This window comes from Uloborus diversus, chromosome 1 (genome assembly GCF_026930045.1).
Source record: "Uloborus diversus isolate 005 chromosome 1, Udiv.v.3.1, whole genome shotgun sequence".
Taxonomy (NCBI): Eukaryota; Metazoa; Arthropoda; class Arachnida; order Araneae; family Uloboridae; genus Uloborus; species Uloborus diversus.
In genome coordinates this window covers 96346987-96374341 of record NC_072731.1, presented here as the reverse complement: position 1 = coordinate 96374341, position 27355 = coordinate 96346987, and the positions used below count along the sequence as shown (strand labels likewise).

At 32.1% G+C, this 27355-nt stretch overlaps 2 protein-coding genes across 2 annotated transcripts in view; one reads left to right on the top strand and one right to left on the bottom strand.

Moving 5' to 3' along the window:
* The window catches only part of LOC129231148 (uncharacterized), a 93739-nt gene that overhangs the window by 7326 nt on the left and 59058 nt on the right, over nucleotides 1–27355 (top strand). The window lies entirely within an intron of this gene.
* Nucleotides 1603–27167, bottom strand: LOC129231138 (uncharacterized). The gene is made up of 5 exons (XM_054865389.1): nucleotides 26281–27167; nucleotides 13267–13462; nucleotides 8130–8258; nucleotides 6156–6230; nucleotides 1603–2585 (listed from the first exon to the last, which is right to left on the bottom strand). Exons 1-4 carry the CDS (start codon nucleotides 27006–27008, stop codon nucleotides 6207–6209), a joined length of 1077 nt encoding a protein of 358 aa, XP_054721364.1. The 5' UTR covers nucleotides 27009–27167; the 3' UTR covers nucleotides 1603–2585; nucleotides 6156–6206.

Here is a 27355-nt window from a genome sequence, read left to right as displayed (position 1 = left end):
TTGCTGTCAATTTATAATAAATTTAACCGACGCATTTAATCTTTGATCTGCGCTACATTCAAGTATCACAGTCAAATAAGTTTTCATTTATGAGCAAGTTTATTTAATTAGCTTATGTTATCTGTCATTTTGCATGTTCCTTTACTTCTGAAGGAAGTCAGATCAAACTAAAAATTTACATATCAATAATGGTCAGCAAGAGATGAATATCATTGATTCAAAAAAAAAAAAAAAAAAGACTCCCCAAAATTCAGAAGAATAACTTTAAGACTTCGTAGACTTTTAAATCTTTGTCAAGAAATAGTATGAACTAATTTACAAATCCATACTCCTTACGTTTGGATTTCTTATCTGGCTTTTAAATTTAACTGCATATTGTTGCTTTGTGTTAAAAAATAACTGATTAATGAATTACCTATTTCAGACATGCGATTTTCACCATTAAAAGCGATTCTCATTAGAGGGGGGGGGGGAGGACTTTGAAGCCGACGATATGGCGCCGCAAACAGACAGTTAATCTAAATAAATTTTCATTGCAAATACCTATCATTTCTCATACATTTATGATTGTATTTTGTTACATATAAAGAATTTACTTTATCAAAATCATATTTTATCAATCCTGAAAGTAATAAATCATTTAATAACAGCAAGTACTATTTAAGTTTTCCTTTAGTTTTCAAAAATTCCAAGAAAATGACACCTCACACGAAGAAAAGTGCGGCTCAAGTCATGAAGAGAATTACTTATCATTATATAACCTTCAATCATAATTTTAAGTGTTGAAACATGCATATTTTTCTTGGGAAAGTTTGGTTTGATATGACTAACCGCACTTTTCTTCGTTTGCGGTGTCATTTTGTTGGAATTTTTGAAAACTAAAGGAAAACTTAAATAGTCCTTGCTGACCCAGAAAAGCTATTTTGTCCTTTTGTGTGCATTGTAAAAAGTGCTTAGTATTTTTTTTTTTTTTTTAAGATTTTGTTATTTTATTCTTTTTAGTGTAAATGCATTTCAGAAATAGAATAATGTTACCATCACGACACTTTATATTTTCATATAAATGCTCCGTACTAAAAGGAAAAAAAATCTATACACGAGTCTAAAATTTTAAGCAGTTGGCACTAAAAATTAATCCTTGTTCCTCTCTAGGATTTATTTGTTTGCTAATTTAATTAAAACCATTTAAATATTAAAGGTTTCCCAAACTAATTTTTGTTTCAAAACATACCAGTTACTCGTGAGAAAGATCCTAATATGTCTCTTTACTTAGGGGGAGGGGGGATAGGGGATTGTTTTTCAAAGATTGCTGAAAATGTGCTCTTGTAGCAGTGGTTGTTTAATGGCTTAAGACTTGATTTGTGATAATGTGAGCGGTTTGTACAAAAATTAGAGTGTTTGCTTACGTTTATCTTAACAGTTTGGACTTCAGATCCAATCTAGTAAATAACACACATGCAGCACTATTCTTTCTTTCATATAAGGTAGTTTGAGATTCAATAATAAATTAAAAATTTATTGTGTGCGACTCTTTCGGAACAAATGGAGAATTTAATAAACTAGGGAAAAGCAACCGGTATTTACATAATTTAAATCACAAGATTCGAGAAATATTTTATTCATAAAGGTTAAATTTATATACAAGACAGAAAAAGAGAACAAAAATTACAAACAAGAATAAAGAAATAAAATATTAAGTGTATATGCCGCAGAAATTATGCTTACAGAAAGCAGCAACAATGAGAATTGATTTTAAACAATAATGATTTTGTTGAAAGCAAATGCATCTTCATTTATACTTCAAAAGCGCATTTGTTGAAAGATAAGCATTTCTGTCTCTCTCTGGAAATAAAAATATTTTTGACGAAAACGGTACAGTAATTGTAAGAAATATCCATTCATCTTTGCCCTATTGATTTTTTACCTATGTTAAATCAATCAATATTTTTTTTTATAGTTCAAATCCATATAGTTATATTTATAACAATATTAGAACACTTTTTTTTAGTAGCATTTACACACAATCTTGGCATTTGATTTACTTTAACTATCTGCAATTAAATCTGTCGAACATAGTTATTTTCATTATTAATAATGCTATTATTTGAATGAATTTTCACATTGCTTTGTCCTTTTTTAATAAACTCGTATGCTCACAGACGATAGTGATAAAATTTACAGTACTGCTTGATATTTTTGTCAGTCGTAGATCGATAATAATTTTGTGTTCAGCACACTTCTTTGAAAACTAGTAATTTGTATTCAAAACTTTTTGCGTTAATGATACCTCAAAAGCCAAATATAGAAAAAGAAAGCAAAAATCAACTGTTTTTTAAATTTATGCATAATTGCTCGTAATATAAGTGATTTTAGCTTAGATGACAAACTCCTCTTCGTCAATCTAAAATGCAGATTCGAAAACCTAGATTAAATTTTCAAATTATGCAATTTATAACATTTCACTAAACTTTCAACCAACTTTTAAAGTACAAATTACATGCACATTAGTAATTAGATGCTTTTTTACATTCTTCGACTCAAAATCAGGGGAAAAGCGATTATCACATATTTGTCTTCATATCCACCTGAAAAAAAAAAAAAAAACAAAATGTCATAGTATCAAAGTGTATAAGTTTCAATACCCCTAAAAACGTTTCCCAAACTGTTAATACTGCCGTTCATATTTTAACAAATTGTTTAAGTAGATTTTTTAAAGTGAAACGAAAATTTTAATATGGACTAAAATTATCCTCATATATATAGTAGCCAATTCACAGATCAGGTAACGCTTCTGACGTCCTGAACAATGAAACTCGAGCCATAGCATGATAACTTGATGATAGGTTTAGGTAATGATTGACATGCAGGGAAATGCTTTACTTTGACAAGGCTGAATTGGATCCGGTAACTTAACTGTTTTACTGGTGAAACTGTAATTTAAGGAGAATGAGGGAGATGATTAAGGAGATGAACAATTAAAGCTATCTACTGGAGTTTAGGGTTAATCTACTGGAGTTGGGGTTAAAATTTCAACCATCAAAATAATATCAAACAGGCACTTGCATTGTTCAAATTTAGAAGCAATTATCACCCGTCATACTCTGACGGGCGATTTTATAATACTTATTTATAACTAGTGGTACCGCACGGCTTTGCCCGTAGTTGAAAATTAAAAGGTCATTCGGTTCGCCTGTATATTTACAAATAATGGATGACCAATTTCTCGCCAATTGGCTATGTTCATTCGCTCTCCCATTCCACGTCATGTTAATTTCGTAATTTACTCGTCCATCTAATGATAGTTTTGCTCCGGAAAATGTTCTTAAAATTGAAATAGAAGAAGAACAAAATCGAATTTTCGAAAAATCGCTTCGAGTTGCTCACCCCCATGCTACAAACTAACTTTGTGCCAAATTTTATGAAAATCGGCCGAACGGTCTAGGCGCTATGCGCGTCACAGAGATCCAGGTATCCTACAAACATCCAGACAGAGAGACTTTGAGCTTTATTATTAGTAAAGATAAAGATAAAGATATTTAATCTATTTGCACGGGTGTGACATTTTTACGCATAAATTTTCATTTTATTCCAGTAGTCCTGAACTTTGACTTTTATTTGTGAGACATTCGAATTAATATGAACTATCAACCTTCTTACAAAAATGTTTGTACTTTGGGAAAAAAAGAAAAAAAAAAAAAAAACAGGATTTGTGTGTCGTAAAGACACACGATAGAAGTAAAACTTTTATCTTATTACTATTATTTTTAAACATTCTGAACTGTTACTTCACCCGTGATGTTTCTTTCACACCACGCTCTTAATATTTGCTCTACACTTTAAGTTATGTAGTTTTCATAATTTAAACGATTGCACAACTGCTCAGCATCAACTTTTCCATCAGCATCGTAATAATGCTACTACTGTTATGTCCTTTAAAATTACCAAACTGAAAAAATGGCTATTTTTCTATATTATTATATTGGTGTCTCTTATGCAATAAATTTTCAGCTAATGATTTCATTGAAGAAAAGTTGCAAAACTGTATTAAGAGATAAAAGGATTGCGATAACGTGAATTACGTAATTATGAAGACATACAAGATGGTTAAACAAATGTTTTAACAAAAATTAAACAATGAGCTATGGTTTGATATAAGTCAAATCTCAAATATGAGATATTTTATTTCTGAATCTAGGGCAAATAACAATGATTGTCGGGCTTAAAGATGGGCTATACAAGAATTGAAATTTTTTTGCCACTGTTTTCAAATTGATTACATCACCAATTCGTTGAGATGCACCCTAATAAAACCCAATTTTACATGAAGCGGTATTTACAGAATAAAAAAATTAATTAATTTTAAGTTATACTTCACGCAAAAAATCAATCTCAGTGCGTTAAAAATAAAAATATGTTAAAAACTATATTTGGAATTCACATAAAGATTAAAAATAAAAGTTAAACCTAGAGATGACTCTAAATGATTTTCTATTTTATTTTCAATTAAACTGACTACTTTTGTTGCGTATTTTAATTTAAAGAATTCAAATGAAGTGATTGTTTGTTATTTATTTATTTAACTATTAATTTTTGTGAAAGTTTACACTTGATTATGTGGCAAAATTTGAATTCATCCTTTAAAGAGTTGTGCATTGGTGTTCCAAAAATACTCTTTCATTGATATTAACCCTAATTTTTAGTAAAAATCGAGAAAGATTACAATATTAACTAAGTATCTTTTAAAGTTTGTTAGTAGTAATAATAGTGAGATCCATTTTTACTGGTACAAAGAACATTGGTTGATTTCCATTACATTTAAAGGTCAAAAGATTTGAGTCTTTGCTGTAAGTAAATAAAAAGACAATTGCTCGTTATTTGATTTTTTTTTCTTTTCTTTTTTTTTTTTTTTTTTTTTTTTGACTTTTTTCTCGTTTTTCTTTCTTAAATGATTTCCATCCTCATTATTACACACGTTATGTGGCATTTGTAGAAATGGGGCGGATTAAATTATTTAACCCTTTGCCATTTTTACAGTACCTAATGTATTTTTATTTCTTATCTCCCGTTTCAAAATGGAGTTTAACTTTTATGTTAAATCAAAATAAAATAAAATAAAATGTTATAATAAACTAAAATCAGTTTTTGAGAAACATTTTTAATGAACGAAAGCCAAAATAATATTATGTTGGTTTAATGGAATGAATATTATTATATTTTCACTTTCAATTATGTTGTCATGATATAAATTTAACGCATACAACATACATCATTGAAACATACTTCATGTAGTGGATAGACTATATTTGTTCCGTTTTGTTTTCAGAAAGCTAAGTATGTCATTTAAGGAAAGTATAATTTAATTCGGATTAAAAAAGAGTAAAAAGAATCCCACGTTTCAAAATATTTACTTCCAATATTTCATAAGAGATTCGGAAAAATCATTTTTCTTAAAGTTTCATTTGTTTTTTCCCTCTTAAATATAGAATTAAATTAAGTGTTTCCTTATACTTTTTCCTACTGAGAATACAACATCAAAATACATATGATGCAATGAGAAGCAAAGTGGACTTTTTTAAGTTTTGAATAAAAAGCGTGTAAAGTTCAAGACCGAGGTAGGTTTCCATTAAAATGCTTTTCTAAATTATGCTGCACCGGTCAGGGCCACTAGTACCATCTCTTGTCCTAAGACCAAAGGAGAGTTTCGTCTACCATTTGTACTAGTTATGTGCAAAATCTTAATTTTGGAACTGACGTCTCTTTGTTTCTAGGTGTTTCATAGGAATTTGAATTTAACATTACAAGGTGTAGATATCGTATGCACATAATTTTTCTAAATAGATTTAAAGGAAAATTGCTTAAAAAATATAAGTTCTATTGATATTATTTTTCTACTTAGTTCTTTATTTTATTTTAAGTGGAAAAGTGGAATGTTTTTTTTTTTCTATATTCGGTGAAAAAAATTATGGCTTCTAAAATAATATAAGCATGGTTGTTAATGAAAAGACTGAAATGTGTGAATTTTCTGATACAAATCCATTTTTTCCATAAGTTTATTTCGAGTGCAGTATTTTTGGATTTAAATTTTAAAAATTTAAATGCATGAACGCTTTTTGTTAATCAAGGCTCATGAATATTTAATTCGCATTATTACTTACTTTAAGAAATTTGTAGACTCCGTAGAAACCATTTCCTCCCTTTTAGATAATTCACATTCGGTAATACTTATATGTCTAAAGAGGGAAGATAAAGATAATTAGGAAAGAAATAGATACATTAAAAATAAAATTAAACATCAAAAACACTTCATCGTTTCTGAATAAAATTATGTTTTAATTTTCCTAATAGTTTACTCGGTATCAGCTTAAACCCGTATTCATCACTAGAAATTGTTATTATTATTATTTTTTTAACTTTGCTGAACTGTAGATGTAAAATAGTATCTTTCTTATTTTGATTTCTTTTATTGCTTATTAATAGAAAACACAAAGTCAACCTTCCAAATCACCCGTTTCTTAGGAACTTAGACAGCTACAATAATTCTTCCGATTTCGTTTGCTGAGGATGAGACGAGGCTTCTAAACGGTATCTCTCTAGAGAAATATGGGTTTCGCTTTCCCTCTGAAATTTTCTGGATCAGTCAAAAAGAATAGCATGCGTATAATCTGTTAAACATAAACATCTGAAGTCTATGAGTTCAGTATTTAAAAATGTATGCAGACTTCATATTTTTTTTTTTCTGAAGCCCACAAGAAGTATGTCGATTTTACAAAGTAAGCTCATAAATGTTCAAAAAAAAAAAAAAGAAAGAAAGAAAGAAAGAAAAAAGGAAAAGAAATAAGAAAAAAACAAACCATTGAGGCAATGGTTTCACGTAAGCATTTTCGCCATTGATTAAAAATAAAAATCTATGGAATGGCAAAAATACGGCCATTTTTGTTCCTCTTGATGTTAAGTATTATTTGTTTGAGTTTCTAGCTTCTTTCAGCGTAGTGTTTAAAGCCTGTATGGAAATTATCTACGGAAATTAAAAATTATCTGCAGAACCTATGGAAATCCTTTAGACCTCATAAGTCTTAATAATATTTCAATTTTCTGTGTGCGAGCATAGTGCAATACATACAGAAAATTAGTAGAACCAATGAAAATTTCCAAAAACTTAACATGCGGTGATCTGGCAAGTAAAACTTTTGACAGTAGGTTGGTGCAATATATGCTAGTAAACTCCAAAACATAGTAAAATTATGATTTTTTAACTAGCAAATCGGAACAATTTTTTTCGCACAATGTGCCCCAAATTGTTTTTGAATTGACAAATTTAAACACTGAACCCATGGAGTGAGGCTCTTCTGCATACGCCATTGGATGGCAGCTAATTTGGACATACTTTGAAAAGATCGGCAAAATTTAAGCTGGCTATACTTTAAATGTTGGAACAATTGGTTTCTCCATATTCGAGTTTTCGACCCAATTTATAGGGACAAGAGCATGAACGTGATCTTTTAATTCACTTCTTTATAATGCAACTGGCAAATTTGTACTATCTATTAGTCGCAATTTCCTTACTGTGTACATGAAACATAGATTATGCTTACTAAGTTAGCTTCAGAAGACAATCAAATATGATAAATAGTGGTACCCGCACGGCTTTGCCCGTAATAGAAAATTAATAGGTCTTTTGGTTCGCCGGTATATTTACAAATAATGTATGGTGAATTTTCTCGCCAATTAGCTTGTGCCCATGCTACGGTTCCATGTCATGATAATTTCGTAATTTACTCGTCCATGTTATGATAACTTTGTTCTTAAAATTGGAATAGAAAAAGAGCCACATCGAATTTTCGAAAAATCGCTTCGAGGTGCACATCCCCATGCTACAAACTAACTTTGTGCCAAATTTCATGAAAATTGTTCGAACGGTCTAGGTGCTATGCGTGTCACAGAGATCCTGACAAACAGAGATCCAGACAGAGAGAGATCCTGACAGACAGAGATCCGGACAGAGAGAGATCCTGACAGACAGAGATCCGGACAGAGAGACTTTCAGCTTTATTATTAGTAAAGAAAATGCAGTTAAAGTATAAAAGTGAAGAAATTTACTACTTAAATTATATGCAACAGTTTTAACGTACTTGTTCCATGACGGATTTTACGGAAGAAATATCCGACTGTAAAGTCTGGCACCGCTGTCTCGACTTCTCCAGCATATCCACGACATCGGATATGTTTCGATTAAGATGGTCATACTGCGAATTCAGATCCTGTAAAAAAAAAATCATTTAGAAAAGACATTTTTGTTTAGGAGTCAGTCTTAGGTTAATCATTTTAAATAGGTCGATTGGGAAAATTGTATTCCTATTTCACTGTTAAAACGTTCCGGAAAATTTACGGTAATTGTTACTGGCATCCATGTTGCCAGTAACTATTACCGTAAAAATCAAATGTTACTGTAAAATTTTGCCGTTTCCTCGGTTGGCCACAGCAACCAATTAAAGCTGGGATCGCTTATTTCTCTAGTATAAATTACCGTAAAAATCAGCGATGCTGAAAGTCCGCCATTTTACAGTAACTATTACCAGAATTTTTAACAGTGTTGACGGATAAAAATCGAACGTTAAGAAAACAGCTACCAAATGTATGATAAAAAATATCTCAACAACGTTCGTCATAACAATGCACACATGTTACTTTTATTTGAATGTGCAATTAGAAATTCCTTCATATCTGGAGCACGAATTATTAAGTTTTGTCTACTGTATTTTTCGCTCCACTATAAATTTCTTTGCATAAATGTAATTTATTGTGTTATAATCATTTACATGTAAAATAATAATGCTAAAAATTTTAACTTTAAAAGGATGTCACTAATATTTGATATGTAAATGTATGAAATCTAAGATGAAAAGCATTTTAACCAATGGTTTGCAAGAAAAAAAACTTCTTTTGCAAACTTCTTGTTTTTATCAATTTATGAATGATTGCTTACACTAAACATTTTAAGTTATTTAAGATAATTCACTTTGCATACAGAGTAATAATTGAAATTTGAGATGCAATTCAGAGTACAAGCCTATGCTATGCAACGATTTGTTCGAAAGGAATAGCGATTTACTTTTTTAGGGGTACATGATCAAGTTTGATTCGATGATTATAGGCAGAAAGAAAAACTCGAGTTTTTAAAAATAATTCAAGAACGGTTTTAGCTACTGAAAGAAACTTTGAATCTCCTTTAGTCAGTCTCAGTATTTTAAACTTCGAAGTTTTACTGGTAATGTAGGATTTCCTCTTACCCAAACCTTGATATAATCTCACTCATCTGTTCTCTCTCTCTCTCTCGTTTTTAAAAAAGGAATGAAATCCCAGTCAATAAAATAGGGGAAAGATATAGTAAAAAATATTTATTAAGCAATAAATACAAAGTTTTGTCCAGAATCGAACGAGCCTACTCTCCCGTATACTAACATTGGCTTTCGATATTCTCTTAATTAGTTAAGATTGCAAATTATATCAAATATGCCTTTTTAACATTTAAAGCAGATTGCTGAAAATTAACATTACAATGTTTTTCTAGCTCTTAAGTTCTTAATCAATTGTGTTAAAAAAGACACATATTAGTACTTCTATGAAATAACTTGGAACCAAAAAATTAGATCAATTCTTTGAAAAGAGATAGATTGTGCAAATCGTTTTAGCGGAAAACATTTATTACTCGAAATAAATATCCGATATTTGTTACGTTGCATGAAGTAAGTGTCTGACTACTTGTTGCGTCAGAAGTGAAAGTGATTTATGTATTTTTCTAAGAGCTGAACAAACTATCAGTGAATGGAGATCAAGGTTTTCTCCACTTGTTATAAAAGAGTTTATCGGAATTGATTAGGATGTGTTGATGCTTTAAATCTTAACTGCTATCTCAGATGCTCTTTTTCAAACAGCAGTTGTAATCATCCGTTTAATGCAGATTATTTGCTTATGGCAGTTGACATTGCATTTGAATTATAAACTCATTTTCCCATCTAAACAATCAAAATGAAAATATTTAAAAAAAAATTCAGATATTAACCTTCCATTTTTTATTTTCATTTTTTTACAGTGTTTCATTTTTCAAAATAGTTCAACGCTTCAGCACCCGGTTTCCGAGTATGTTTTTTCACTAATTAACAGAAATTATTTTTTTTTTGTAACAGTCGGTCTTTCTATTTGATAGCAATATCTTTGGATGAAATACCAAAAATTGTCTCTGCCTCATTAACAGCTTAACCAAAATTCAGAGTTTTTCGTTTTGAATTTAGAAAAGGAAATCACAATTGTAATTGCTTTATTTTAATATATGAAACTTAAAGCTAGTTATCTGTGTTTTGATAGAGTTTCTACGCGTGGTCCTCTTGTCACATGACAAATATCTATGCGGTACTACAGCATGCTTAATTCCTGATAAAGTATACTTTGATGATGTTTCAAGTACTTTATCAATTGGTTGCTTCCAAGTGTTGCTTTTATTTTTCGAGGGCTTCAGGACAAAGGGAAGTCTTCGGAACTCTCCCTCTTTGTCTTCAACGAAATAGCACAGTAAAAAACTCACTGTGGTGAGGACACCTCATTCCCATATTTTACTTTTTGATTTGAACAATTTTTCATTCAATTTTGAACAGTTTAAAAAAAACTTAACATAAGTGCCTACGAAACTAAAGGCCAATATAGATCCTGTACGTAGATAATTTGCTTCAAACAAATGTTGCTGGAGAAAGCTTTTGATTACGAAACATTTATAGAAAGGATTTTGTTTTTTATTCAGTCATTTTAAGGGTACTTTTTGAAAATTCAGAAAAATTTAACATTAACGACAACACGGAAAATTATTTTAACACCGAAAAAATGTAGATTTTCGATATATTCTTAGTTTTTGATTTCAAGAAATAAAAAAAATATTAATGAAAATCGAAGTATTGTATCCCGTAGATTTAAAATTGACACAAGTTAGATATAAATATGACTCTATCAAAATGAAATACATTCAAATCGCAAAGGTGATGTCCGAATCCGTGTCCTGGAATTTTTAAGCCTTCGATTAACGACTCCGACTCATTAACCCGAAAATTAGTCAGACTCCGAATCCTCATCCCTGGTTTTTACTCTGAAAAAATGAATGCTGATATGCTTTGTTTTTATTTTCATTCTAAACTTTTATTTATTTATTTCCTTTTCTTGAATCGGCAATATTAAAATATTTGAAATACTTTATTTTTTAACAGAAAGAAAGTGTGCAGACGATTTTATTATTGATGAAAATTATTTACTTAAGATGACTTTTTATTATTGATTAATTTATTTTCTAAAGTACGTTTATTTATTTCAATTTTTGGCGACGGGAAATGAGTGCTTTATTGCTTAACAGAAAAAAACGGAGATTGGAGCGAATTTTTTGAGTAAGTGTACTTATTTTGATGTGCTTTTTATTTTTACTTATTTATTTATTTTTGAATGAAGTTAAAGAATTTTATGCGGACAAAATATATTTGCTAGATTGTTTAAAAGGTGCTGCCACTTTATTTGTTCTTTTATTCATTTTTAAGAACCTATCTATCTATTTCACCACATGAGACTGGCATATTTTGTTTCTAGAAATCATCTCTAAGTGTTAGAAAGTTACGCTTAACATACTTTGCAGGGTTAGATAATTAAGAGAGTATTGTCTAAATACTAGAAAGTCGATGTTGGTATATGGAAAAGAAGGCTCGTTTAGTTCTGGGAAAAACTCCATTTAATTTTTTACGCTAATATTACGGTAGTTACTCTGAATAAACAGGTTGATTAAATACAGAAATAAAAAGGGCTATCTTTACTCCTTTATAAATCCAGTTGAATCATCGCGAAAAATCACTTCAATAATCGACATTTAAATCTTTCAAACTACCAACTTTATAATTATAATCTAACGATGTTTAAGATGTTCAGAATCAAAAAACTATGGAGCTCTAAACTCATATGGAAATATTGAGAAAGTAAAATGGGATCTTATTTTACGGCACAGGTGGTCTACCTTGAGAGGCAGGAAGAAGGACGACATGATAATTTTCGACGCATGGAATAGTAGTCCTAACCCATACATGATTGGATAAGACGCAGAAGAAAACTTGCATTTGCTGCTTTTTTCTCTATTCGCTTCTACATAGTTGTACAAATAGCCTTTCTTAATACTAAATCTCATCAATCGTAAATTATCAAGCTGTCTTTTGGGTAGTGCCTGTTATCCTGCATGAAATTAAGAACGACTACATACAAGCCTTTGCTGAAACTTTCCTAGGAAATGCAAGGCCATTGAGTACGATAAGCGTATGCCATAAAATACTTTTAAAATAAAAAAAATCTTTCATCACTGAACAAGATTAACGTTATGATTGGTTCTTTCCTTTATCGGTGTATAAAGTCAAAAATTAATTTCATATAGTTTGTTCGTTAGGTACTTTTTGGTCTATCAACATCAATAATGCGTAATTTAAAAAAAAATAGATTTCATGAAACTTACGCTTCCTGTCTCACAAATTTTGTATTCAAAGCTTATGTGAAATATTTAAAAAAAAAAAAAAAACACTTACTGCAGAACGTTTTGTGTAATTGATGCCCGATATCCGTGTGAGAATCTGTAATGCAACTCTTGCGAGAATAGGCAGCACAAGGGCATCAGCAGAAACCATCTTTTCAAACGTTACTCATTTTAAAGTTTGTCATAGTGAAGTTTATGTATGAAGTTTACTACGACTTTTATATCTATAATAGAATTTTAGTCGACTTCTAACTAAAACGAAATTTGTGTAAATATGGCTCTCGAAACAGTATTGTTTTACTGCTAACATTCGACTCTTTTAACTATTGGGTTCAGCAATCACTATTTGAATCTAACAGCAGGAATTAATTTGTTCCTCAGTCAACAAATCATGATCCCCTGGTTGACAATATTTGAATCTAACAGCAGGAATTTATTTGTTCCTCAGTCAGGAAATCATGATCCCCTGGTTGACAATAACTTGTCAGTATAATTCCAACGATTAAGCTGTAAAATATTTCCCAGTATAGTTGACAGTACAATGCCAACGAGTAAGCAGTTGACGATACGAAACGTTAACGAAATTATGTACAACCAACGACGTTCGGAGAACTTCTTCGTAAATTTTATTTCGCTGTTGTTACTGGTATAATCTAAGCCAAACCCTTCGCTACTGGAATTTTTATAAAAAAAATGTATATGATTACATGCTGCACGATACTTACTGATATTTGCTTGGATTGCTTCTTGATTGCTCTGTAAAGCTCATCGTTGTATTTGGCAGTATCTTCGACAATCAGCGCAACCTCAGCAAGATCAACCTGCATCTTGTTCCTCGAAGTCACTACTTCGTTCTTTATCTTGGATTCCGCATCAGAGACCCATTTATTCACTTGGTCCAACTGACTCTGAATCTCATGGCTAAATTAATGTAAAGAAAATTAATATAAGGTAAAGAGTGTAAAAACTCATGTCTGTAATATTCGTAAAAGTGTGCCATGTGCTTAACTCTAAGTCCTCTCGCTAACATGTTGCAGTAGGAGACGGTTGAAGAATGGATTTTTTGAAAGATTCAAAAGAAATTTTTTCTTTGGCTTTCTTCAATTTTTTACCGCAGTTCTCAAATATGCGGCCAATAACTGGTGACCCCTGACTTATAAACTTATTATTTAAATAAAAAATGACTTCGAAAGAATGTGCAGCTGAGATGAACGAAAACGTTGAGTCAAGTGGAGCTGCATTGAATCAGAGCGTGAAATTGGATGAAGAGGCAGTAGTTAGCATAAAAAACCTCCTTTTTGGTTAGATAACCCTGATATATGGTTCTTTCAAGTGGAAGCTTAGTTTGAAATGGCCAGTATTGTAAATGAAGAAACTAAATTCTTTGGCATACAAACTGAAACCAAAAAATCATTGAAAATATTTAGTAATTATCGTCATGTGTTGTGGAAGAGCATGTTTGAAATGGTGGTTTTTGATTATTACTCAGCAAGAATTTCGCATTCGATTGCCAATTAGCCGGGAAGATCCTATTCGACTAGAAAACTATTCACGTTGTGAAGATATCTGATTTTCTTTTATTCCTTCGGAAAATCACTGGTTATCGGAATCTGGATTTGAAAAATCACTGTATGTAAAAGAGCTAACACGCTGAAGATTCCTGGATAGCCGCCCTCATGAGTGCACATTTTATGGCGTTGTAAATGCCTCAAGTCTGCCAAGTGCTTTTTTTTTTTTTTTCAGTGTAGTGCCGGTGACTTTAAAGTTTAATACCCAAACATCATTTTTTTTCTTATCTGAAACAAGATTATGTCAAATTGAAATCAAACGTGAAATTCTTGCTGAGTAGTAATCAAAATATTACCATTTCGAATATGCTCTTCCATAGGGCAAATAGAAAATATTTAACTTTTTATTTTTTGATGGTACAAATTTATTGCCTGAAAGAAAAAATACTATTTAAATGCAAATTTTGTTATAAATGCGTTGTTCTTTGCGTAATCTAGTTTTCAAAGCAATTTTCCAATTTGAGTAAAGTAAGACAAAGTGTATAACATTACACATAAAATCATAAAAAAGAGCTAAAAACTCAATAAACAGCTGTTTCGAGGCTATCAAAAACAAGGGTCTTAATTAGTGCATGAAAATAAAGAATTGCTCACTAAGTCCGAACTAACGTTCAAGTGAATTATTAACTCTTTTTAATGCTTTTATTTGTACAGTCATACACGTAGTCTTATTTTATTAATTTCTTAGTGAAGTTTTTCGACTCCCTTTTACAACTTTCCAATTTGTTCATTTTGTAAAAAGTAAGTTATCTTAACTATTTCACTTTACCCGACATTCTCCTCCCTCATTTAAACTTAATTGTAGACTTTGTTTTTCGACTTTAAGTTTTGAGCTTTGTATTTTGGACGCTCCAAATTTTCAAGGTTAAAATAAAAGTCATATTTGAAAAAAAGTGCATAGATGTTGTTTACATTGATTTCAAAAAGTACTACATGTTTGCTATGCTAAACAAACTGGCTAGTACAAAAGGGAATACTTCAAAACTGGCTTATTGGGAGAAAGCTAAGAGAAGTTGTTTGATGTAATTTTTCTCAATGGACTGAGGTTTTAAGTGGGAATGGAATACACAAGGTTAAGATTTTTTATCATTGTTTATTATATTCATTAATGATACTAGTGAAAGGATTGCTGGAAGCATTAATATTTGTGCCGATGATGTCAAAGTTATAGAGGTTGTTTACAGAGAAGATCAAGTCAAAAAGCTACAAGAGGATTTAGATGAAATTTATAAGTGGGCAGTTAAATGGGGTATGTCGTTCAACGTTTTAAAATGACAAGTGCTTAGTTTTTGTCATAAAAAAAGCATTCAAATTATTATTTACACTGATCTACCTTAAGCAGAGAAGAAATTGTTGTTAATCTGGGCATCTCTTAATCGACCAGGACTTTAAGTTTAGCCAGCAGTACATTGTAGCAAGTAGCAAAGCTAACTGAATGTTAGGCTTCATTATTAATCCTATTTCGTAAAATTGTAATGAAGGTCTACCTTTCTTTGGAAGTTTGGTAAGATCTCATTTGAAGAGTACTGTTCAGTTCTGATCTCCGTGCCTTAAAATTGATATCCATTAATTGGAAAGTGTTCAAAGGAGGGCTACGAGGTAAATTAGTTGACTATCTAATTTAGATTATGATTTCATACTTTGCATGCTTGATATGTGATGTCTTGAGTAATGGATAGTAAGAGGTGATGTGGCTCAGTTTTTAAGTTGATTAAAATGATGGACGTTTATGGGCAAAATTTCAGTACAGATGACAAATCCAGAGGTCATTGTTTTAAGCTTTTCTAATCTCAAGATAGTTTGAAATCATGCAAAATTACTACTAAAACAGGGTTGTTGGCATTTGGAACAATTTACCAAAAGCAGCTGTTACTTTCAGTGGATGAAGAGTTTTAAGAGACTACCTGATCTTCATTCGGAATTTAGAAATTGATTGGCGCCAGGCTAGCTGGGGCCAGAGCCTGGTCGTCACTTTTGTATTTATATTTGTGAAATGTAATTCTTCAAATAATTAAATTAATCCATAAAAATGCAAACAATCCGTCAGATAAAGAAGCAAGAGAACATGAAAAGCTCTATTAAATCATTCCTGACGCCCAATTGAATAAAATTTTAAAACCTCTTATTAAAGTAAACTATCTGACGAAAGAATATAAATACGTGTATCTCTCTAAAAAGTAATAAAAGTTCTATAAAAATGTAAAGTTTGATCATGAGAAGCAAACATGCGGTGGCATGACTGACACTTTTCTGTTTTCACCGATGAAGAGAGTAAAAAAATTGCCCTGCTCCGTTAAAAACGATTATAGTAATTATAATAGCAAAATAACGTTATGGTAGAATCCATGTCAATTCAACAAGGGCTGTAACATGATGGTCTCGGATTTTTTTTTTTTGAATTTAACACATGTTAAAATTCATAAAAAGTTAAGAAATACGTTTTTCACTCCGCTAAAAAAATTCTTGGCCAGAGATACAGGCGGTCCTGTCATGATTTCTCACTTCGGATTTTCGTCAAAATCTTAAAAGTACGTTATTCCAGGAACGGTAGAACATACTTTGTTGCGGTTTGTTTTATTTGAAAGGATATTTTTTCTTGTTTAAAAACATATGCAACACTTTGAAATACGTGCTTTAGTTTTTATTCCACAGTCTTTTGAAAAAAAAAGTTTAAAAAAATGTTTTTGATTTTTCACAAATATGTCAATTTCAAATTTTTTTATTTTTTTACAGGTTATTAGTACCACTGAGCACTACGTTCCCTGAAAAGGAGAGCTTCCACTTTTTCGTTTAACAGATTTTAGAGGCATTTGAAAAAGCGAGGGTTTTTAAGGAACTCTTTATGTAATTGCAGACCTGAAAATTAAAAAAAAAACGTTTCGCAGCAAGTGGCCAGAAAACACTTTTAATTAAGTTATATAGCGAACATTTCATTCTGACTCTCTACTTTATCCAGGACTTTTATTTTTTATGAAAACTAGAACGCGGTCTCCAGCCGATTCGCTGATTTCTCCACGCAACCTTTCAGCGTAGCACCGAAAGAATCGTTAAGCGCAATGCCATCTTGCTCTCACTAAATTTTATATCCGGAATAAAATGGCAACTCAAAATGAAAGTTTCGCTATATGACTGAATTAAGAGTGTTTTTTGGTCACTTGTTGGGTTTTTTTTTTTTTTTTTTTTTTTTTTTTTTTTTTTTTTTTTTTTTGAGCTTTCAGGTCTGCAATTCCGTAAAGAGTTTCTTAAAAACCCTCATTTTTTTTTCAAATGCCTATAAAATCTGTTACACGAAGTAGTGGAAACTCTCCTTTTGGGGGAAAGTAACGCTCAGTAGTACTAATAAACTGCAAAAAAATGAAAAATTTTGAAATTGACATATTTGAGAAACATCAAAAATATTATTTTAATCTTTTTTTTTTTCAAAAGACTGTGGCAAAAAATTGAAGCACATGTTTCAAAATATTGCATATGTTTTTAAACAAGATAAAATATCCTTTTGATTAAAACAAACCGCAACAAAATATGTTCTATCGTTCCAGAGATAATGTACTTTAAAGATTTTGACGAAAATCCCAAGTGAGAAATCATGACAGGACCGCCATCTTTGGCGGTATGTATCTTGGCCCAGGAAGTTTTTTGGGCAAAACAAAAAAAAAAAAACCGTATTTCTTAGTTTTTTATGAATTTTAACATATGTTAAATTCATAAAAATCCGTGACCATCATGCTACAGCCCTTGTTGAATTGACAAGGATTCTGCGTTATATATTCCGTCTTACATTTGAAGAAAAAAACAGCACTTTATTAACAATTATGACGCATTTTCAGAGACTTTAGATTAAGCAGAATTAAAGTAAAAGAAAGAAACTTCCAGCTTTGCGCACGGTAACGTGGTTGTGGAGAGAGTTATTACAAAGTTCCACTAAAATGAAAAAAAAAAATAGGCCAAATGAATGAATTAGACTACGAAAAACAGACTGCAAAATAAATTGAAAGTTGATATCATCCACCAAATAAATGTTTAAATGCCATTAAATTTCATTAAACGTGAGTTCAAATTTAAACTAATCGGCCAGCTCAAATATTTATTTCTAATCTCACGAAGCGATCAGATTGCCATACCCTTGTCCAATTCCTAACCAATCCCATTAATTGTTTCTTCAAAATCATCTCCTTACCTCCAGCGGCATTTTATCGCTATTTATTTTTCTTACTCTATTTTTTGTTAATATAAGTTAAAAGTTTTGGGTGTAGTGTCTAGTATTGTAACAGAACTACTGCTATGTCTTAAGTTTTAACTTTTGTTTTGATTTTAAATATCATTATATCTTACGCCTATAGGTTGATAAGTTTATATACTTTTAAAGAAAATATTTACCTTTTTTCAAATAATAATTACTTCGTAAGCTTACAAAAAGATTTCTATCGAACACTTTTAAAGATTTTTTTCCGATAAAGAAACTATTACTTTATCCAGAATTATAAATTTCGCACTAACGCAAAAATAGGGATTAACTTCGAGTGATTTGAAATAAAACAGCAAAGAAAATCCGATACCGTGTTGAATAAAACCTTTATTTTGCAGAGTACATCTACAAAAGCTATGATTTCGAAAGAAAATGAAAATATTACGAGTACTACCAATATTGATTAATAACGAAGTAACAAGATTCAAATTATGCACTTGAGCATCCGACTTCACTAGATAAGCAGAAATCCATCTGTTTCAAGCACTAAACATATCCTCCAAACGTATCTAAATACCAAGGATATTCAGAACGTTAAGGTTATTTTCAAAGAAAAGCAGCACATGACTTATGACTTCAATCCAGCTTGGCTATTAGCACAGAACGTCGTAAACAGTAGCATAATGTTAGTGCTGAATAAATAATGTCAAATGTTGAAACCACTAGCATTATTACTAATGAGCTGCAAAGCCTGGATGAAACAAAAAGCACATCAGAAGGAAGTATGGATGTACAAACTTCAGATTATTCTTTCAAAACTTTATGCTCAGCTTCGAACAAGCATTTATATGTTAATGCTGCTAATTTCTCTTCACTTAGTGAAATCACTAATATTAGTACTGAATCGGATGAACCTTCTACTTCTAACATGCTAACAGCCCCATGAATTGATGCATTCATCTGCAACAGAAACGAATTTAGAATCAGCTTTCATGGGAAAACGATCAAAACATGCATTGTAGCATGAATCAGCATATTCGAAAGGGAAAAAAATGTATTTCAAAGGAATGAATTTAACTATAAGAATTAAAGAGTTACCAACAGGGCCGACGAGAGGTTATGTCGGCCTAGTCTGAAACTAGGATCGTCGAAACCTGTCCCTTAAAAGCGGCCGGCCATCATCGCTCTGGCACGGCTAGGAATCCGAGTAGTATGAGATTGACAAGTTTCGCGGGGGGAGGGGGGCTTGACGATCAAAATGACAAGAAGCTCACCATGGCTCTCGGCGGCCCTGGTTACTAAGGAAAAGAAAGTAACTAAAGCATTTTGGCAACTCAAATATTAGTGGTTCTTAAGCAATCGAGAAAAATTTAAGCACTCTTCTTCAAGTTCACAACAGATATAGCATATTCAGCATTGTCGGTGTAAGCAATGATTTTAATTTATTGAATAATTCTTTGACAAATACGACTGAAAAATACAATAAAATACGCGTTGCTCTTAAGAAATGTGTCCAAAAACTGGAGCAAAGGAAGTAGAGCGTTGAAAAAAAAAAAAAAAAAACGTGAGCATCCAATGACAAAAACAGCACCAGAATTGAAGAAGCAACATTGTAAACTGTATCAAAGTATGCTAAGCAAATTTGAGATATCAGCAACAGAAAGATTTTCTAATATTAATCGGAATGCTTTGTTCAAGAAACTGAAGCATAGAGGATAAACTCATTTAGAAAGAATGAGAAAAACAACGGGAAAAAGTATTATTGGAACATGAGTGGAAATAAAGAGTACGTTGGAATGAATTGAGGCTTGAGAAAAAGTTTGAATGCTACGAATAAGAGACGAAGCTAAAAAAATTCAAAACCTAAATTGAATTCGTGCAAAGAGACAAAAACGTACCAAGTTGCAATTTCAAATTCTGAAAGTTTTATTTTAGCTGATGTCCCACCCAAATATTTAAGTGATGTTGGATGTGGTTTTTTGTCTAGTAATGATTCAAAACGCGCAAAATATGAGAATGTAAAATCAAAAAAGGAAAAGCTTTTTGAAACTATCAAAGGTATTGCTATGAGTAAGCCGTATTTGGAAATGTTGACGTCGGAGTCAAATATATTGACAATGACAGACAAGCGTATAAAAGTCCCTTTCTCAAAAGATTGATAGAACATCAATATCGATAAAAACTACTCATTAAAGAAAAAGTCATTATTGTAGAAGCTCTGTTACTTATAAATGCAAAATATTGTCATTGGAAACATAAATGATTATGTAAATGAGTGTAGTACATAAAAACAGAGCAATTAATTTAGGACAAAAACAAAATAAAATTAACAAAACCATTTGGTTTTTTCAGTTTTTCGACCGAGCTCTAAAGAAACTAGTATGTTGTGGCCATCACGAAACTTTCTTCTATATTTTTCTTTTTTTTTCTGATCCCTCCCCATGCTTGACGAGGAAGCAATATTCCCAACAAAAACAAAATTACACATGCAAAAACTTGACGACCATCCCAATGTCTGAATTATTGCAAAAGCAAAGCAAAGAGCGAAAATTGAAAGTTATTTTAAAAGCCTTGCTTGAATTAATTACAAATATTTTATTTGTTAACAAACATAAGATGGCAACAGTTAAAAAATCTTTAAATCATTGAGATAATATTTCCGATCATTTCCATACAATTAAAATCACGAGGAATAAGCAGACGATAATCTATTACGATTTATCTTTCTTATTGTTGCATTAACAAAGCTATTTTTATTCGCTAAAAAATAATCATAATAAAAATAAATCAGCACCTCTTGGCGCGATTGGCGCCAAAATCGAACCAAAGCATGTTTACATATGGATTCACATATGTTCCAAATTTCAACCAGAACGTAGCATTACTTCTTGAGATAGGGCACTCAAAATGGAAAAAAAAGAACGGGTGATTGCGCTACCCCCTTTTTAGCTGTTGACACAAAAATAAAATCAGTTCTTATACCCACTAAGGGCTACTTGCCGATAAATTTTTCTTTCATTCCGTTCATTATTTCTTGAGATACAGCAGTCACAATTGAAGACAAAAAACGTTCTATAGCTCACCCCCCGTTTGAGTTATTGACACCAAAATTGAATCAGCACCTGTTTCTGTTAATGGCAACATATGGACCAAATTTTGTTTGATTCCGCCAGTAACTTCCTGAGGAATAGCAAGCACGCGTAACTCGAAAAACGTCCCATTGCTCCACCCCCCTTGGAGGAATTCGCGCCAAAAACTAATGGGCACAAGTTCACATAGGGGCACATATGTGTACTAAATTTCGTTCGATTTCATGCGGTAGTTTTTGTTGTAGAGCGGCCACAAAAAACTGGTCACACACAGACGTGACACACATGCATACACACACACATACATACACACACACACACACACACACACAGACAGACAGACAGTTTCCAAAAATGGTCGAAATGGACTCAGCACACCTCAAAACGTTCGAATCCGTCAAAATTCGAAATTCGAAAATTTGCACGAATCCAATACTTTCTTCTATATATTAGATATAGAAGAAAGTAAAAATAGGAAACTACTGCACAGATCGAAGACGAAAAAAACAGTTCTTTTAGCTGAAATGTCCGTTGAAAATAGATAAAGACAGAATTTTTCCGAAATGAAAATTAAAGTCATAATCAAGTCATGCCTCCTATGAATTCTACAGAAAAAATACTGAGTTTATCAATATTTAAAACCAAACGAGCTGCTTTTACGTTCACGAAACCAAAACCCACGCAAAAGAAGCAAAAGAAACATGGTCAGTTACACACATCTCCTAATTAAAGAAAAGTGGAAGAAATCATTGTACGTTTGTAGACGGTACAATGGTCTAAGAAGAAAAAGAAAACGTTTGTAAATCCTTCCACGTATCACAGAAAAGGAAAAGAAAATTTCATGAAATAAGGAACACGAGTTCCAAAAATAAAAATTTAATAAAAACAGAGGAGAACAAAAGTTTCAAGACGAATTTTGTACTACCTGTTAGTCTTCGGAACTGGTCGAATCCAGAATCTTGAAAGGATAAAATGCTGTGTTGTAACCGAAAAGAAACCCGGTAAAACAAAAAGTTTCCAGAATATTATTCCAAAAAACTTAAGGAAAACGAAAAATTCACATGATCTTGGAAATCGGACAGTTGAGATCTTTGGTATGTGACCAGATTTCGGATTTCACGGTTTCCATGTAAATCGTATTAAATCAGAAAATAGAAAATAAGCATTAAGTAATTTAGTTTCAGTCATGAAGAAAACTTTTTAAACAAGAAAAAACTACAAAACTGAAAAACTAAATACTTTGATACTACAGAAATATTAACCGATGAATAACTTAGAAGGGTAAATTTCTTAGTGGTTTTCACTATGTATGTTTTTTAACTTTCATGGTTTTTTTCAAAAAATTGTCCTTTTTCAAATCTTTAAACCTAAAAGACTATCTTTGATTTCTCTTATTGTATTTTAACCCAACACGTAAGTTAAGATCGTATTTTCCTCAGACATATTCTCGTTTAATAAGGAAACCAATAATTTTCTAACTTTTGTAATTTTAACTTCCTGTTTGTGTTATGATTAAGTACTAGATTTTTAAACTGTAAATACAGAGTCCAAATCAAGTTAAAAAAAAAAGAGCTGATGTGTGCATCACATGACTTCGTTTTACACCAATTTATTGTTATTTCCCCATTATTGCAATTTTATTGTGATTCAATAGTTAACTTTTTAAATATCACCAACAGTGGCCAAATTGAAACCAGAGGAAAAAAAAAAAGAATCGTGAAATTTTTCGCCAAGTTGGCAACAAAACTTTGCGCCCGAAAGATTAGCGATATATCGCCAAGTGTCCGTCAAATTATAACAGCACTTGAGTTAGCATCGATATCAACAATGATTTCCCCCCAAAATGGTGCAAAAGACCCCTTTAGATTCAACCAAACGGGGAGGTGCACAACTAGACCCCACTAGGAGTCTACGTACCAAATTTCAACTTTCTAGGACATACCGTTCTTGATTTATGCGACATACATACGTACATACAGACGTGACTAGAAAACGCGTTGTAATTAACTAGGGGATCGTCAAAATGGATATTTCGGGTGTACGTTGCTAGGCATATATCCACGTTTGGTCGGGCCGAAAAAAAAAACTCAACATTCATTCGGGGGTTGGCAAAATGGAAATTATGGCCAATTTTTGAGTGAAATTTTTTACATCAATCTACATAGCTTCTTTGTTTTTCAAATTCCGAATACAAAAATTAAAAAATATCTTGTCTTTGACAATTTTTCGCATGCTATATTTAGCTGTAACGATCACTAAAGGAATGCTCAGTACGTTAAGTCATACATAGAAGTCACGAGGAGTTAAAAATAGCCTCTCTTAGCAAGCTTTTAATTATCTGAAGTCAAAAATAACGTCTCCAAACAAGTATTAAGTGTCTGAAAGAAAAGCGTACAGGCTACGCAAAGTACATTTTAATTTAGCCTTTCCTTGGAAATTAAACGGGTTTTGAATACTTAATAAACTAATAAACACATCAAAAAAAATGTAGCAAGGATTTTCGTGCGATCAAGTGCAGAAGAGTTACGTTGCTAGGGGAAATTATAAATTTCGCTATAATAAACCATTGATTTTTTTTTATTTGCCAAAATGTGACTGCTTATGTTTCATTGATGCTTGAATGGTTATTATAGTTGTCATTCTAGAGTTTTGAGCGAACAAGAAAGAGGAATTATTTTGCACATTATTAAACTGAAGTTCAAAGAAAAAAAATCTGCTAGCAATTTTGAAGTTTTTAAGAATCTTTTCTATGCGCAGCTTTAATAATGAAATTCGTACTAAGAGCTTGATACAGTTTGCGCTTTATGTTTCAAGAAGTGAAACACTGCTTAATACTTTCAGAATAATGTCGATATTACAAGGTATGATTTAGAAACTTTTCGCTTATCATATTTACCTTCAGTCGGTCTTACATGTTTATATAACATATTTTATGTATACGCCCAACTTGTATGTACATACCCTACTTTAAAGTGCTATACGTCCCTGTTCCCTGAATAATGGGAAATCCTCTGCATTTCATATAGGGTAGGACACAAGCGAAGCAAATGTATGTGATTTTACTATTTTCACCACCAAATATACTTTTGTTTTGCTTTAGTTCGTTTTATACATTTAATTTCTTATTTATTTTATTTTTTTATTTATTTGTTTGCCTAAAATAAATTTTCCCGTTTTCCTTTTCTTCCTTAAATTAGTTCTCCAGGTATTAAGATAGGCATTGCATCTCGGATGCAATGCACATTGTGAAATTACTGATTTTAGGGGTTTTTTAAAGAGGGCAACTTAAAAATAGTGCCCGAATGTACTTTATGCTTGATAGGTGTTGTTAAAAAAATTATTAAATTATCTAAAAACAGTTTTAAAGAATGCCATTCTTTCTAACACGAGCAGCATACTCTACCCATTGTTTTTCTCCTGCATCAATTTGTCTAGTTAAGCTAGAAGTTTCCACTAATTGTATAAAGCATAATTGAGGAAAAGAGAAGCGAAGGGATGCAAGTGGACTATTTTAAGTTTCGAGTAAAACGCGTTTAAGGATCAGCTCCTGAGTAGACTTTTATTGAATTCTTTTTCTAAATCATGCTAAACAGCATCACCTATCATTGCTATAAGCACAATCTACTGCCCCGAGACAGAGGAGAGGTTCTTCTACCATGTGTACCGGTTGTCTCCAAGTTTTTAGTCTTGCCACTTGCATCCCTTTGCTTCTCACTACCTCAATTATAAAAAAAAACTTTCTACATTATTAATTTAGGGTACTTGAACCCTTTATATTTGTATCAGCCAAAACATTGAATAAATTTTCTTTAAAAAATCAAAGCTTGCAAAACTAGAACTAAGTAGTAACAACGAATTCAGTAGAAGAATGGTGTGATTTATACTAGCCGAATTTGAAGGACTGGCTCGGTCGATGATATTTACTGACGCAAGAGCTATAGCAGACTACGGAGTGCCAGTTTACTGTTTAAATTTAGAAGACGGTGAAAAATCGAAATAGAAAAAAAAAAGGGGGGGGGTTCTGAGAAGAATAAAAATGGAGTTTTAAGCTAAGTTACTGAGAAAGTAATATTTTCGTTTTAAATTTAGGGAAAAACGAAGATCAAGACGGAACGAATACAAGATCACGAACATTAATTTGGGGGACAGTTAACCAAAATCCTACTGAAATAGGAGAAGGATGTACATGAAGAAATTATGAGTCCACGTATCAAAGAAATTAAGCCATTTTTGTTGTAACACTTTATAACACACATTTGTCTTATTCGTGCCTCAAATTTTAATGACTTGAGATATAGCTAAAAATGCGTGAAACGTTTTGTAACTTTGACACAAAAAACGCCATTCAAAGGGAAAAGTGCTCTCTTCTTTTTAGAATGTCATTGAACAAAAATAGAAGCTGTTTGCAACTTTTTTTCTTTACAAAATCATAATATCATTATTTATAAATACATTTAACTTATCCGTTAAACGTATGATGCATGAGAAGCGTATGAAATGGACTCTTTAAAAAAAAAAACCATCTCAAAAACTCTTTAGGAGCAAATTTAGTCTCAAATTAAGATCTTCTCTATTTGTTTTCAAATATTTTTTACGCCCTAGCATTACATCTCATATTAGTGACGAATGAAGCTGAACAATATAAATGCATAGCTGTACATCTTCGTGTTAAAAATTATATATTGTATGTCAGAAAAATTTCAATTATTTCAGTTTTTTATTCAAGTTTTATTCTTTAATTATTATCTCTGAAATGTATTAACTTATATATATTACGTTAAATTCTCACAAGTAAAGGTACTTGAAGTACATAAAATTTTGAAGCTTTATAAGACGTAATTAAATTATTAGATATTAATCTTCTGTTTCTGTTATGAAAAATGTACGTATACTCACCATTTTTCAGAATAATGCTTGTAGTCGAAGTTGCTCTTCGTAGTTGTACTAAGATCTAAGGCATCGACGTTCCTGGTCTTCGTCGTAGTCGTCGTTTTCGAATATCTTTTGTAGTCATCGAGATAATCGTAGCTATACAAATCATCGGCGGTTCTGTACGTATAGCTGGAAAATGGACTGGACTTGTAGTAATAAGTGTGGTAAGGTGTGCTATATATGTGCGTGGTAAGAGGCACCCAGTGTTCTGTTATGGTTGTCTTCTTAGTCGTTGTCTTCGCTCCGTTGTCGATATCACTGTAGATCTTTGTTGGTAAGGTTTTGTATTCGAAATCTAAATCTCTCAACTTGGACGACGGGAGACCAATGTCATCAACGTAGTCCCCAGGCAATGTCTTGGGAACTCGCTTCCTGGGTTCGGGGGATGTTGCCCTCAAGTGATCATAGTATCCTGGACCATATCCTGTAACAACTGGCTCGTACAGGTTCTGGGTCGTGGATCTTGGTCCGGTGGTTTTTGGCATTGAGCCTCGGTCAGCTGGGGGCGTGCCGCCGTGTAAGTGAGAACCGGTAAAAGTGTGAAGTCCCAAATCTCTTCTATCGGACCTGAGATTGGTTTTGGCAAGAGTATTGCGATAATTCCTCTCAATATCACCAGGCGCGTGCATCAGAGATGAACCGTATCGTTGATTATCGGCGTACATTGCGGTAATAGGTCTGTGAAGGACCATACTGTTGACGTTCGTTATCTAGCTGAATTTATTGTTCAGGCTAAATTCGTTAGAGGTCACTAGGAGGTGCTACCTTCGACTCAGGCGGCTAGAGAACAGGGTGGATCTGACACAAATGAGATAAAACTGCTCTGTGGTGTCTTCCAATCGGATCTTCCCACGCATCAAAACCCCCGTTTTGTGGTAGTTTATTTTCAGAGAGGTAATGCCCTTGAGATCTTGATTTTTTTCCCCTCCTTTCGTTGCATTTCTTGGAGAATTGCCGAATTCTCGAGAGACAGCGTTGCTTCTCCAGCTGCTAACCGTTCGTCAGCTCCTAAAATCGGATTAAACCGAATACCGATTCC

Coding starts and splice junctions, on each gene's coding strand:
- LOC129231138 (XM_054865389.1), bottom strand. CDS start 27,008: ATGGTCCTTCACAGACCTATTACCGCAATGTACGCCGATAATCAACGA. Junction 8,259..13,266: donor AGCAATCCAAGCAAATATCA/GTAAGTATCGTG, acceptor TTTTTTTTACAG/GATCTGAATTCGCAGTATGA. Junction 6,231..8,129: donor TAAAATCCGTCATGGAACAA/GTACGTTAAAAC, acceptor TTCCCTCTTTAG/ACATATAAGTATTACCGAAT.